Raw genomic sequence first — 14877 nt, forward strand, 5'->3', positions numbered from 1 at the left:
ATATTTAAAAAATGGGGGCTGTTTTAATAGAACAAAACTACTAAGTTACGCACCTCTTCCAATAAGGTGCCCCCGGCTTCCCGGTAACGGGTTTGTCCTAGCCGGGTTCGGAGATTCGTCCGTAATCTAACCACCCGAGTTAAATTAACTCCACCGGAATCAATCTAATTTCTGTACGACGCCAATCCTTCTCAAGTCACCCGAAGCTCGAGCCGAGTAACTCAATTCGAGGCAAGACTTCGAAGTGACCGCATCGTATTGATGGCTCCCCGCTAATGTTTGAAGTTCTTATTATGTTACGGATATTTTTAGATGTCTTTGTTAAGACGTCAGGGATTCGTTTGTATAGCGCACTCAAGCACTAGTTTTGCCGAAGTAAATGTTGATATGGGTCCGTTCCACTTGGTCGCTCATGCAGCGAGCCGACCAACTTCTTTATTCGAAAGAGAATCGAATTAATAAAAGTGTGACAATAATAGCATTTAAGAAGAAAATTAATGCACTTTATATTATTAATTCTAACTTCTTATACGTAGATCTAGCACTTAACCGTCGGAGTGCTTCACCCCACTTGATTGCTTTAAAAAGAGTAACAACTTTCTTAAACCGAATAAAAATGTCGTGCTCTATTTAGATTTGCCCAGTAATTAATTTGGAAGGCAAGTCTATTTTTCAATCGTGTCCCGTTTAACTTTGGAAGAGCTTTGGAATGCCCTACCAATGGATATTAGAACTACTACCTCAGTAGAAACATTTAAGACACGTTTAAAGACACATTTCTATGAGATGGCCTTTAACTAACTTGTGATGGCCGATTTGGCCGGAGTTTGTTCTGTTCTCTCTGCCCACCTCCTCCCCGGCTGGGGAGGGGGTTAGGTGGCTCAAAAGCTGATAGCGGCTGGCTGGATTCTCGGGGACCAGTTCGGGATGGGGGAGCTGCGGCTCGGCCCCCTTGAGGACACCGCCAGGACAATCGAGGGCACCTCCGACATCCATTTTTTGTCATTGATTTTCATATTATGTATTACTTGTGCACTCTCTGCATCCATTACAACCTGGTGATCCTGAAAGGGGGATCCTTCCATCTGTGGTCCCTTCTCAAGGTTTCTCATTTTCCCCTGGCAGGGGTTTTTTGAGTTTTTCCTTGCCCTTTTGGGAGCTTATGATCAGGGGATGCTTTGAGAATAATTGTCAATTTTGGCTATGTGAAGCCCTTTGAGACTGTTTGTGATTCAGGGCTATACAAATAAACTTGACTTGACTTGACTTGACTTAACTTTTGACGCGGCCCGACAAATTTAGGAACTGGGCCGCGCCCGACGGACAATCAAAATACTTTTATCCTCCACCAACTCTAATAATCTATTTTAACCATCGTCGTCATTTTATTTAGAAGAAGTAAATTTTCAAACAAATTCACTTTTAACGAAATTGACTCTTCCCTTAAATATCTACGAAAGTTATTTAATTCTCTAACTTGTTCGGAGTTACTTTTTACGCGGCCCGTCAAAAGGGGAAACGGGCCTGCGCCCTTCAAATATTTAAATTACTTTCCGTTCTACACCAAACCAATAATCCAATTTAAACACTTCCATTAATTTATTCAGACGAAGCGAACTTTCGAACGGATTGAAATTCACTCGTGGCTCAAATAACTACGGAAGTTATTCAATTCTCTAAAGTTGTCTGATGTTACTTTTATTTATTGCGGTCCTATGTTATACCATAATAACCCCCCGCACATTAATCAAATCGTCAAATCAACCCCAGACCATCGACTGCATATTCAGTACAAATCCGCGCACAACGAAGTAAGTAATAGACAAAACACATTTATTGAAGAAACATGGAATAGAATTACAAATCTCAATTACTCCAGAAACCGAACAATTTCACTCACTGATACCCGTGTTAATAAAATCATTCAATCCCAGAACAATTCGATTGCAAAACACAGTTCATGAAAGAGGGAAAAGGTAGATACCAGCTGCGTGCTATTTTTGGTGGAAGCAAAGTCGAGTGATCAATTTGATCTTACTTCTAAAATCCAAATTAGAGAAACAGGCTGGCCTCGAGGGAGCCGGCGGCCCGATGACTATTCCCTACTCTCGCTAAAATACATAAAAGTAGTTTATTTCTCCTGTAAAGTTGTCCAGTCCAATTTTTTGGAGTAAATCCAAGTTAATTTCAGACCAGCGGTCCTGCGTCTCACACAAAGATCTCGGGACTCTGGAAAAAATCTTGAAACTCCTTCGGGCTCCTTCACGTATGAGCGCTCTTTGGGGGAAAAAGCCCTGAAGCTGCCCCTGCAGAACCTTTTATAGACTTCTCTGTCCCCCCCCCCCCCCTTTCTTTCTTCTATACCTTCCCTATAGGGTAAGACTGCCCAGTTTTCCCACGCCTATAGAATAAACTGGTCAGTTTTCCCACGCCTACTATAGGGTATGAGTGCCCAGTTTTTTTCCCGCGCTTGGACATCTGTCGCCTTCAGCAGCTGTTTCCGCCCTGACCACGCATTACTTTCCACCAAATGCACAGCTAGCCCCTGGTAAAACCTTTCACTTCCCCTTTTCTTCTCTTCCTGTTCCATGAAAATAACTTTTTAAAGTTACGCTTCAATTAACTCTGAAATAAAAATCCAAACCTTTGACCTATTTCTTTAAACAATTTATGTCACGCCACTATTCTCATAGTGACGGGTCTCTTGACCGAATTGACTACTAATATTGCTTTAAGCGGTTACAGAATACATTTTTAGCCAAGCAAAGAAATCAAAAAATAAAAATCACATTCGTGCTTCTCCAAACAATTTATGTCACGCCACTATTCTCATAGTGATGGGTCTCTTGATCAAATTGACTAATAATATTGCTTTAAGCGGTTACAGAATACATTTTTAGCCAAGCAAAGAAATCAAAAAAATAAAAATCACATTTGTGCGTCCATGCGTGACTCACACTCTGACACCGTGTTCCTGTTTTATTTCTATTTTAACTTGCTTAGCTTATTCTGGCCCCTTTTTTGGTCTCATGTTTTGGTCTGGCGCCATCTTTTGGACAAATTTGGAATTTCAGCTCTGCCAATTTATTCCTGTGAACAATCCATATTTTACCATTTGCACCATCTCTTCCCCCCATGTTACATGACAGTTACAATATAAATATATACATATTTTATGTAGGACATATCAAATAAACAAAACAACCAGCTCGGTGAAACACAAGGGGGAAACAATATAAACATCACTCTCTCGTGGGCTTTTGATAGCCCCCTTTGCTACTCAGCGCTGGAGCCTGTTTTAATTTTAAAGCCATTGCGGTCCTTGTTTCATCATCCGTGGCCTCTGTGCGCGTCGCCAACAGCTTCTCCGTAGATGGACATCAGGCACCATTGTAGACCTTGAAATTACTCTGTAAAAGAAATATGAATATGGAAAAAAACAAAAAACTACCTGTAAAATAGTTTTTCCTTGATGTATTCATGTCAGTCACACATTTCGAACATAAAGCAATCGCACAGGAACGAGCAGACTTTTTTTTTTATTTATCAGCGCTATCAGAGCAGTCTTCTTGTGCGACCTCTTTGCATGAGTTTCACCACCACGCATATTGTCATTTGTGTAAAATCTACAACAGAAAAAAAATTTCAACATTGAGAGCAGCCAGTGCTTCTCAATTATTTTCTGTGATGCCACCCTAGGGAGAAGAAAACACTTTTTATCGCCTGCTTTGTGCTGTGTGTGCGTATGTTCCATGCGCTCTACACTGTAGAGCGAACACTCCTTGCGCACACTCTTACAGTCTTCTTCTTCTCTCATGTGTCTTCAGACTTGTAGCTCCGTTGAGGCGAGCCAGGTCAACGTGTTGTCGTCCAGGTCAATTAAATCCAGGTCAAAAATTAAATCCATCAAATATGAAATATTAAACCAAAACAATTCAGTTGTATACATAATGTACAGAAGATGTGATGCTTTGTTTTAAACAAGCATTGATCCGTGTGAAGTGTGGTTATTTCTATAACCAATATTAAATCCAGTCGACGCTGCTAAAAAAAAAGAACAAAACAATTTATTTTTCTACAAAACAAATAAGGGCTGCATTTAGGTACGTAATGCGTGCTCTGTATGTTTCAAGAATCTTTTTGCGAGTGGTTTGTTTGTACGTGTTTGTTGGGACGGTGGTTTGGTAAAGTTGACATCCTTTACTTTTTAAACGTGGTTAAAACTTATTCATCTTACGTTTTTAATGCAAGGCATTTTATGTTGCTTGAAATGTATGGTGACCCATATAAACTACTCTTGCGAATAGTTGGAGTGAGCGTGTTTTTTGGGGTTATTCGCAAATTTGAGATTTTCTGATGGCATGGCAAAGATGTAATTTCCCTTTTTTTACCCATGTAGTGATTTGTGACTCCAGATTTAGCTCAAGCACGTGAAAAGGTAGGTTTTTAACTTCTGATGTCATTAAAATGTGCGCCTAACTTTGCTTTGCGCTCAAGAGGGCTTGGAACTGCAAGGCAAATCACTTCAAAAGTTAAAATTGTGTTGTGTCATGTGATTAACAGCGGTTGATGGGTAATTTGTCAAATCAGACATGTTCTTTTTCCCTTTCCCTCTTTTTCAGACTTCAAGCCTGGAGAAAAGAGGAGCATCTGCATTAAAAACTGACCAGACTCCACAAGGTACAGATTGATTTTTGAGTTATTCTTGATTGTAGAAGTAATCACACCTGCCTTGCGTTGTCTTTGGAAATGTATCTGTTATTGGTGGTTTGAATATACTTATGTATGCTTAACTACTGTCGCGCATATGCAAAAAGTGTATGTTGTAATTGCAATCTTCAATATGGACCTTGCATTGCCTTGACTTTCAAATGTCAAAGTGCAAAATAAAACCCAGATTTACCCTGTATGTTTTCACATTTCTGAAGGTCATCATGGAGCGCCTTCTGGCAATCTATGGGCTGAGGAGCCTCAAATCTCATTCATAAAGTGACGCGGAGAGTGGACGGTTGCCCACGATTGATCTGGAGACCTTTGACTTGATGTCCAAGGAAATAAATGACAAACAGGATGCAAGAATGAATGACAGAATGATTAAGCTTGAAATTGGTTAGTCAAAATTTTGGATGTTGTGATCCCTCCTTCACTCTTGATAGCTTACAAATGGAACCTGTAGGGTTCCGTTTGATTTAATTGCTGTACCGTCAAAGTTACTTTTTTTGCTTGATTTACAAGAAAAAAAGTCCTCAATTAAATTTTGTCTACTCTTAATTCCACTCTCCTGAGACACTGTTCATAATGTCTTGTATGCAGATTGCAAAGCAGTCTTGTTTTGGGAGGGGCTGATTTGAAGACCTGCATGTTTCCAAGACCATGGACTGGTATGATTAGTTTGACATCTGTACCGTAGATTAGAAAAGACAATAATGAATGCTTACGATGTGGTGGCTGCTCTTAATGCAGACATTTTTTTTTTCTGTTGTAGATTTTACACAAATGACAATATGCGTGGTGGTGAAACTCGTGCAAACAGGGCGCACAAGAAGACTGCTCTGATAGCACTGGTAAATAAAAAAAACTTGTCTGCTCGTTCCTGTGCGATTGTTTTATGTTCGAAATGTGCGACTGACATGACATACATCAAGGTAAAACTACTTTACAGGTAGTTGTTTTTTTTCCATATTCATATTTCTTTTACAGAGTAATTTCAAGGTCTACAATGGGTGGTGCCTGATGTCCATCGAGTTCATCTTTGGAGAAGCTGTTGGCGACACGCACAGAGGCCACGGATGATGAAACAAGGACCGCAATGGCTTTAAAATTAAAACAGGCTCCAGCGCTGTGTAGCAAAGGGGGCTTTTTGCATTTTTAAACATGATTTAAAAACATTGCACATTTGTATTTGTGATGGTTGGATAATGTTTGATTTTTTTTTTAAATTTAGGTTCAATTATCGTTTTGGTTAATTTTAACAGCAAAAGGTGTATTTATATCTGCAGCTAACATAAGTATGACTGTTACTGAAACCTATTTTTATATTAAAAAATGTAAATTTTCACATCCTGGACCATTACTGATCAAATGCATTTTCACAACATCCTGGAACTACACAAAGGTAAGGATCACAGGTTATTGTATTGAAGAGAACCTCAATGTTGAATAGACGTCTAGATGTTGAAATGATCACTAGCTATTAGCGCTAATCACGCTAATAGCTATTAGCCATCATTCGAACGTCTACTCAATAAACGTCTAAAAAAACGTTCACAAATAGTCGTCTAAAAGACGTCTATCCCGTAGATGTCTAGAAATCTTTTGTTAGGGTTTTCCAGGTTATTTTTATCGTAGGATTATGTTGGAATGTAGACTATAATGATTAACCAATCTTGTCATGCTCTCACAACGCAGTAAAATAAAGTGGTTGCTTCCTCTGCTTGATTGACCAGCTGCAGAGGAAGCAATCAAAGTTGTTCTGTTTCCCACAACATCGTAAAACACCCCCTGCTCTGATCTTACCAGAGGCCGGGGGTTCACCAAACCTGTCAACTCTCAACCCCCACTCTGTTTCTCTTAATAAATATGCCCTTGCAGGGTGGAGAGTTCAGACCTCCATTCGATCATCGCTGCACACACAGCGACGAATGGACTCTCCACCTGCAGGTGCCAAAAAGGACTTGCTTGTCTCCCGTGTGGTTCTTGCAAAATAAGTTGGAGTGAGCAAATCTCTAACATCTTTCACATATAGACGTCTAATAGACATCTATCCCGTAGACATCTAAAAAACTTTCACATATAGACTTCTAATAGACGTCAAATAGACGTCTATCTCGTAGACGTCTAAAAAAACTTCCCCATATAGATGTCTTATAGACGTCTATCCCGTAGACGCCTACAGGACTGTCTCAGAAAATTAGAATATTGTGATAAAGTTTTTTGTTTTCTGTAATGCAATTTAAAAAAAAATGTCATACATTCTGGATTCATTACAAATCAACTGAATTATTGCAAGCCTTTTATTATTTTAATATTGCTGATTATGGCATATAGTGTAAGGAAACTCCTATATCCTATCCTATATAAAAGTGTAACAAATATAGACATATTTGTTACACTTTTAGACCATTTTTAGACGTGTTTTAGCCGAGACACCTGGGTAGCATATAGACGTCTAATAGACGTTAAAATGCTCGCAGGGAGCCATGAATACACTAGCAAAAAATAAAGACATCACAATCCTCCCAGCAGACAAAGGCATAAAGAAGAGCAGATGCAGCAGTTACTGCATGACGACACCTATGAAGTGTTAAAAAAAAAAGACCCAACAGAAGACAAGAAAAATAAACTCAAAGCATTACTTAAACCACTACTCATTGAAAATAAAATCGAAAAACAGTCGCACAATCACTTAGTACCCACAGCTGACATCATCCCCAGGATCTACGGTACACCAAAAATCCATAAACCAGGTACACCTCTCCGCCCCATTGTAGACAGCATAGGATCAGTTACATACAACCTTTCAAAAGCACTCACAGAAATAATAAAACCATTACTGGAACTCACAGATCAACATTGCAAAAACTCAAAACAACTCACCACAGAACTCACCCACATAAAAGTACAGAACTATGAAATGTTCATATCACATGTCATTTCACTCTTCACAAAAACACCCACACAGGCTGTTAGATAAATTGTATATATATGTTATCATGCGTTCCCTAATGAGTACGTATTAATAAAATTATTGCACAGAATGCTTGCTGTTTCGCCTTGCAGACGTCCACCAGAACACAACAAGTCATACGATGCTGTCTGGAGCTTCCTGACCTTCTACATCTCTGGGAATCCAAGAAAGCTGTTGATAGCTCAAACTATTTTGTTGATGTCTGCACATGGCATTTTGTCCTTGCACTCTTTTCTCATGGTGTCTTGTCTGTGACTTCTTATTTCACATAACATTTTGTCCTTGCACTCTTTTCGATTCTTATGACATCTTGTCTACGACTTCTTTTGTTTATAGAATCTCGTTTCTTTTCTCATGAGACAAAGCCCACACTTCCCCCCACCTCAGGGGCTAGTCTCACATTGTGGGTAGGGCATTCCTAAATAAAAAGAGCGAGGAGTGTTAACGGACCTTTAGTGTATTTCGGGACTGCTGTAAGTCTGATTGCACTCCTCGCGAGAAAAGACTCAACATTCTGCCTCACTGGTTTTGTCTGCTGATCCTTTTTCTGACTTTGAACCTAACACAGGCCACCATACACATAGTACATGACAGATTATTAGCTGACAGGACACTCAAAAAATGCACAAATCTAACAGCTGGAGTTTTGCGTTTTTCCTTGCCCTCTTGGGAGTTTAAAATCAGGGGATGTTTGAGAATATCTTCCATTTTTCACATATCCTGAGTGTTGTTGTTAGTCACCTAAATGTTGAACAGAGGCTGTGATTTACCGAAGTCAAATTCCTTGTTTGGCACGCTCAAACATGGCGAATAAAAAACTCTTGAATCTCTTGAATCTTGAATCACTCAGCTACTCCATTTCATCGCCACTTCCACATACTTCCAATTCAGAAACACAATTTACAGACAGAAAGAAGGATTCCCCATGGGAGACCCACTGTCTACCACCATGTGCAGTTTTTTTCATGGAGGACCTGGAACAGAAATCACTCTCAACAGCCCCGGATGAATACAGACCCACATTATGGAAACGCTACATAGACGACATTCTGGAAAAAGTGAAAACAGGACATACACAACACCTCACAGACCATCTCAACACCATAGACACCACTGGTGTTGGAAATAATATACTTTTTATCATTGGAATCTATGCGCTATACAATAAGCCCTACAGTTAGCTAGACATGTACAGATCATGAGATTGTCATGGGATGGCTGAAGCAGACAAAGGTCTTATTTAAGTTGAAGTCATGAATACGGCACAGCGATGTATTCCCAGGGCCACTAAGACTACGTCTTTGTTAAGCTAATGGTCATGAGACGTCCATACTGCCCCGTCCATAAGAGTATCCCTTTTGTTCTGTGGTCATGTACACTTGCCCAATTGTTTCTTTCTCAATAAAAGGCACGGCTAAACTCGAGAAGAGTGCGGATCTCAGCCACACTTGCTGTGTGTGTCTGGGGTGTGTCCTTCTGCGCAGAAGAAAACGCTAAGCCAAAAAGACCTACCGCCTCTGAGATTGATTTCAGATAAATGTTGTGAACCCAACAACTGGCAGTATCAAATTAAATCACGAAGAGGAAATGGATCAATCCATAGCTTTTCTGGACATAAACATACACCACACAGACAACGGAGATATCAAAATAAAAGTACACAGAAAACCCACACACACCGACCAATACCTTCTTTGGACATTTGAACACCCCACTATCCACAAACTGTCAGTAATCAGGACATTACACGAACGTACAACAAGAATCACGGACCCGGATGACAGAACACAGGAAGAAAAACACATACAACACGCACTTAAAAGGTGTCAGTATCCACAGTGGGCAATAACTAAAGGTGCAGGACAGGTCAAAAACAAAAACAACACAACACAGGGGGGAAAGAAGAAACAAACAAGTAAACAAAAACACAGAGGAATGGTGACGTTGCCGTACGTGAGAGGGGTTACGGAACGCATCCAAAGAGCCATGAGAAAACACAACATAAACACACACAACACTCCGTCAGATACTGGTTCATACAAAGGACAAAATACACCCGGAAAATAAATGCAACTCCATATACGAGATCCCATGCAAATCATGCAATAAATCATACATCGGGGAGACAGGGAGGAATTTTACTACAAGAAAAAACGAACACAAGAAGGAGTGTGATAAGGAGACAGCAACAAGACAAACAAGAGCAAACAAAGAACAAGCACAACAGGAACACTACGAGTCAGCCATCACCGACCATTGCAAAAGAGAAACTCACATAATGGACTGGTAGAAGGCCAGAGTCATCCACACCGAAGAAAACAAACATCAGCGTTGGATCAGGGAGGCCATCGAGGACCATCAACAGGGACAAGAGAGCCTTCATGCTCTCTACCACCTGGAGCAGCATTCTGGAGGGGTCAACGGACAGCAGAGGGTGTGACTCACCTGTCAAATCTGACAAGTGAGCCACGCCTTCATTCATCGGCTGATAGACACGTCATACCTACACCAGTGACACTCTGATGAAGGCGAAAGTACACGCCGAAACATGTCAGGTAAATAAAACAACCTAAATAATTTGTGATAAAAGAACCAGTCAACTAAACCAGAAAACAAGTGTAGGTCTATTAGCGCAGCCACACACACACACACAGCCACGCCCCGTCAATCAACTAAATCACCTGTGTTAGAGATTTGCTCACTCCAACTTATTTTGCAAGAACCACACGGGAGACAAGTAAGTCCTTTTAGACACCTGCAGGTGGAGAGTCCATTCGTCGCTGTGCGTACAGCGATGTTCGAATAGAGCTCTGGACTCTCCTTCCTGCAAGAGGATATTTATTAAGAGAAACAGAGTGGGGGTTGAGAGTTGACAGGTCTGGTGAACCCCCGGCCTCTGGTAAGATCAGAGCAGGGGGTGTTTTACGATATTGTGGGAAACAGAACAACTTTGGTTGCTTCCTCTGCAGCTGGTCAATCAAGCAGAGGAAGCAACCACTTTATTTTACTGCGCTGTGAGAGCAAGACAAGATTGGTTAATCATTATAGTCTACATTCCAACATAATCCTATGATAAAGATAACCTGGAAAACCCTAACAACCTGCACCTGCCACGCCTCGTTTACAGCTCCATTTCAACCCCGTCATCCCAACCAGTCCTTGTCAGTCTGTCCCATGATGCTATTTGTTCACTCACTGTGCATATCTCGTCTGACACCCGTTGCCCACCTTGTTTGTTTACTGACCTGTCCTGCCTGCCGCCCGTCCTGACCGATCACCCGTTTACGACCTCGCTCTGCCTGCCGCCCGCCCCCACCATTTGCTCATTTATGACCACGTACAGATCGCCTTCTGTCTCGACCACCGACCTGTCCCCGACCACGATTATTTGCTGAGCACTAGCTCTGCTACTCTCTGTGGCAGATGAGTTCCAGCCGGCCGCCAACCAGGGTCGCCAAACGGCTGGCCGCAGCGCCGCCGCCCACGCCCACCAGCCACTTCCCGACAACGCTGTCACACCGACCCTACCAGAACTCCAGCACTCCACTTCCCCTCTCCCCACGAACAATAAAGTCTGCATCTTGTCGCGATTGACTGTTCTGTCCGGTATTTCACATATATACAGGTTGAATTGGCTATGAAATTAGAAGACAGGTGTTCAATGAACGATGTATGAGAAAGCTGTGTAATGGAATAAAATTGTGAAAATATTTCACCACAAATATGTCACCACAAAAGCCTTTTTTTAGTTAATAAATTTTTAACACCGTGTTTTTGTACATCACAAACACAATTCAAGCAAATACAACCCACATTCAATCATTTTATGACAAAAAATATCGCTTTTCTGACTGAACGTGAATCAGCTCTGAGTGCAAATCTTCCATTTGAGGGTCGGGACAGTTATGTTGCTTCAGGAAGTTGTGGAGTTGCACAATGTGTCCGCTCCGATCAGCACCTCAGACAGTTCTGTTTCTCTGCTCCTGCCCTTCCTGTCCTGTTATGCAGCAATCAGCACTGATTGTCTGCACCTGCTGATCATCACCACACCTGCTCCCGGCTCATTAACTCTAATACAGTGGAGCCTCGGTTTTCAAACGTCCCGGTTCTCGAACAAATCGGTATTTGAACAAAAAATTCGAAATTTTTTTGCTTCGGATGTCGGACGAAATTCGGTTGTCGAACCTCGCGAGATGAGCCGAGAGGACCCGCATGCCAACTGACTTCGTTCATTATTACGTTCTCGTTACTCTGAGGATTGCATCAACTCTAATCATGCCTCCAAAGGAAGCAAGTGGGAGCAGTAAAGCCATCCTAAAACACAAAGACGCTCCTAAAGCAATGCGACACTGAGCGCCCGGCGCGCTGCGGTTGCGCAATCGGACCAAATTAAGATCCCTGCGCACTGAGGTGTGTTCGAAAACCGAGGCTCCACTGTATTTAAACCCTGCATTCTCAACACTACCTGTCAGTTTATCTTATGTAGCTGCCAGTCTTGCTCCCGGTTCCTGTGCCTGCCCCTGTTGCCCCTTGCTTCTGTTCTAGTTGCCGTCCAATTCCTGTTGCCGAGCTTGTTTGCTCGTCCACCTGCCCTGACCTATTGTCTTGACCACAATTGCGCCTCACTCCTGCTTGCCTGTTAGTTCGACCCCTGCTTGTCCAAAACTACGTCTTTGCCTCACCCTCCTGCTGCACTGCAGACATTGTGAACCATTATACACGCTGTTGCTTCATTTACACCACAGAAGTCACCAGTTTCACAGGGAAAGGTTTCAGCAGCCAAAAATCTCAGTGATTATAACTTGGAGAGAAATGGGAACAGGACTTCCTCTTTGAGCCATGGAGGAAAGTCTAGTCTCAAGCAATGCAATTATGTCCAGTACATCTTCTTTGTTCAGTGCTCTCTAAAAGTTATTAACTCAAATTCATTCAATGGATTACTCCCATCCACAAGTATTTGCCTGGCCGGCCTGATTGCTCCTGCTCATTTAGGAATTATAAATACTCCATGCTCCCAAAGTATCTGCTCTCCCTTTCACAAATAGTTGTACTAAATTAAAGTTAAGACTGACTGGATTAATATAAACTTCAATTTAGTCAGAGTAGGTCTTGCAATTGCTTTGCTTAAACCAGAACAGGCTGAATCTATACCTATTTTAAGGTATAAATCCGTGCAAGTGACTTAAAATTGGGCCAAACAGCATATTAGACTGTCTCTAGGCTTAAGCCTTGTCTCCTAAACCGGGCCATTGACTCTTAATTTAGTGCAGCGTGTGTCTGGCCCTACTCATGATCAAGGATCTGGTCCTTGTTTTTGGACTACAGGTCTAAAATTTTAAATTGTGTTGGAAAATGTCATTTTCAATCAACTGTGCTTTTTGGTATTGTGTTTTCCTGTGCTGCTGTTGAACCTACTGCTGGCAAATGCGGAGTGAACTTGTTGAAACACTGGCCTCTGCTGTCAATTTTGTTAGTGGGTCAGAGAACTTATTAAGATTTGTGGTTGCAGAAGCAGGGCAAACATTCCCTCATTCCCCCGACCCATACTATCTAACTTCTGGGCAGGGCCGCAATGGGACTTCAGCCCTGAGATTTCATAGTTTAGACCAGCCCACTTTGAATGAAGAATTTCTTTGTACACCACAGATTCAAAATAATAAGCCAAGATAATTAGGGGATATTTTAATGCAAACACATAAGCACAAAGTTCAATGTCAGTGTTGTGATATGCTTCGTCCATGAAATGAAAAGGAGGCTTCTTCTCACAGCCCGCAGCTCATATTTATTCTTCATTTTACATTGTAAAAGTTAAACATATTAAATCTAACAAATGATTAGAAAAAAATGAACTGTGGGGCTGCAGGAGGCTTGTGACATTGTAAGAGGCGTACATTGCCTGAAAAAAAGATACGGTATTGAAGGAATGAGGTCAAAATACAAAAAGTCCTGCCTAGCTACAAAAACAGATATGCTCAAACCTCATTGAATAAAGTACATAAGCAGACAAGTATATTCACATATTAAATAAATAAAAGAAACATTTTAAGCATATAATTATACCTACACACCAAATCAATAAAGAAGACATAACTAGACATTTTTGATAAGTGGTGATGAGAAAGGTTTTTATAACTTTATGATCTGATATATTTCTGAGGACTTTGAAATAACAAATGACTTTTGATATATTGCCTAAATAGCTTAACGACCCTTAAGGAACTGTGGAATGCATGCCTGATGTTTTTTTCTCTGAATCATGGACACGGCCAGAATCGCCTTGACCGTTCAGTACTTGATTGTATCTTATGTTTTGACTCATGCTAGACGCCAGTTTTTGATTACTACTGAACGCTCTGCACAGAGGGAAATAGTTTGCCTAACAAAGAAAAGATACGGTTGAATGAGGTACGACAGTGTATGTCCAAGATTGGAGAAGAATGTTTACAGGAAGGCCACGTGGCGATAAAACCAGCAGGTGCCAGAAGGAGCCACCCGAGAACTCGGCCAAAGATGATCGCCAAGGCCGAGAGACGGGATGGAAGACAACAGCCCCCTCCACACACACACACACACACACACCAACAGCCCCCCACCAACACACCGAATCGCCCATAACCAGCACCACTCCCATGGAAGCAGACTCTCCTTCGAACTTGCCCCACCCCGAAGACTCATCGCCCATCAATCCCGGCCCACAATGTGCTACTGAATATAAAACTGATCTAACAACCTTGGACTTTGCCTTTTCTGAATGGAGACTTTCCGCTCTTGAAGGGCCCAGCGCTGTATTGTACTTTCCTGAAAACAGAGCTTTTTGAACAAGAATTGTGATTGAACTCAACCAATCTGTCTAAGTCTAATTTCTGCTTCAGTGTCTTTGCATTTTCCTAAATCTGAAGAAATCAAACGAGCACGCAGTGAGTAAATTGGATAACAGGTGATCGGCAAAGGCTTTTGCCGTGAGGCGCAGATAACGCGCTCCCTAAATTGTGGACAGAATCCAACAGTATATTAATAATAATAATAATACTAATAATAATGAATATGCAGATTACGTCTATGTCGGATTCTTTTTTAACGTAACACCCGCGAAAAACGAAGGTTCGCTGTATTTTACAATTTAAAATCAACAATACATCTTCCGCTGTCGATGTTTTGTCGATGTGATTTCTTTTGAAAATTATTCACCG

The 14877-nt window shown here is 41.4% G+C and overlaps 1 protein-coding gene and 1 long non-coding RNA gene across 7 annotated transcripts in view; one reads left to right on the forward strand and one right to left on the reverse strand.

Annotated features, from left to right (window-relative positions):
• Positions 1-14877, reverse strand: part of il16 (interleukin 16) — a 171786-nt gene that overhangs the window by 31577 nt on the left and 125332 nt on the right. Inside the window, exon 24 of one of the 6 annotated variants that reach the window (XR_011086738.1) lies at positions 12281-13583. The exons of 4 other annotated variants lie outside the window; for them this stretch is intronic. Coding sequence is in view for 1 of the 2 variants with exons in the window: in XM_049717388.2 (XP_049573345.1) it covers positions 13522-13583 (62 nt within the window). In the remaining variant the exon portion in view is untranslated. Of the gene's footprint in view, positions 1-12280; positions 13584-14877 lie in introns of those variants that run through there. One more of the 6 variants, XM_049717388.2, reaches the window with a different exon arrangement.
• On the forward strand, positions 3388-5379 carry LOC137840234 (uncharacterized). The gene is made up of 3 exons (XR_011086743.1): positions 3388-4680; positions 4929-5109; positions 5314-5379. It is a non-coding gene; the product is annotated as an uncharacterized lncRNA (long non-coding RNA).

Source organism: Syngnathus scovelli, chromosome 4 (genome assembly GCF_024217435.2).
Source record: "Syngnathus scovelli strain Florida chromosome 4, RoL_Ssco_1.2, whole genome shotgun sequence".
Lineage (NCBI taxonomy): Eukaryota > Metazoa > Chordata > Actinopteri > Syngnathiformes > Syngnathidae > Syngnathus > Syngnathus scovelli.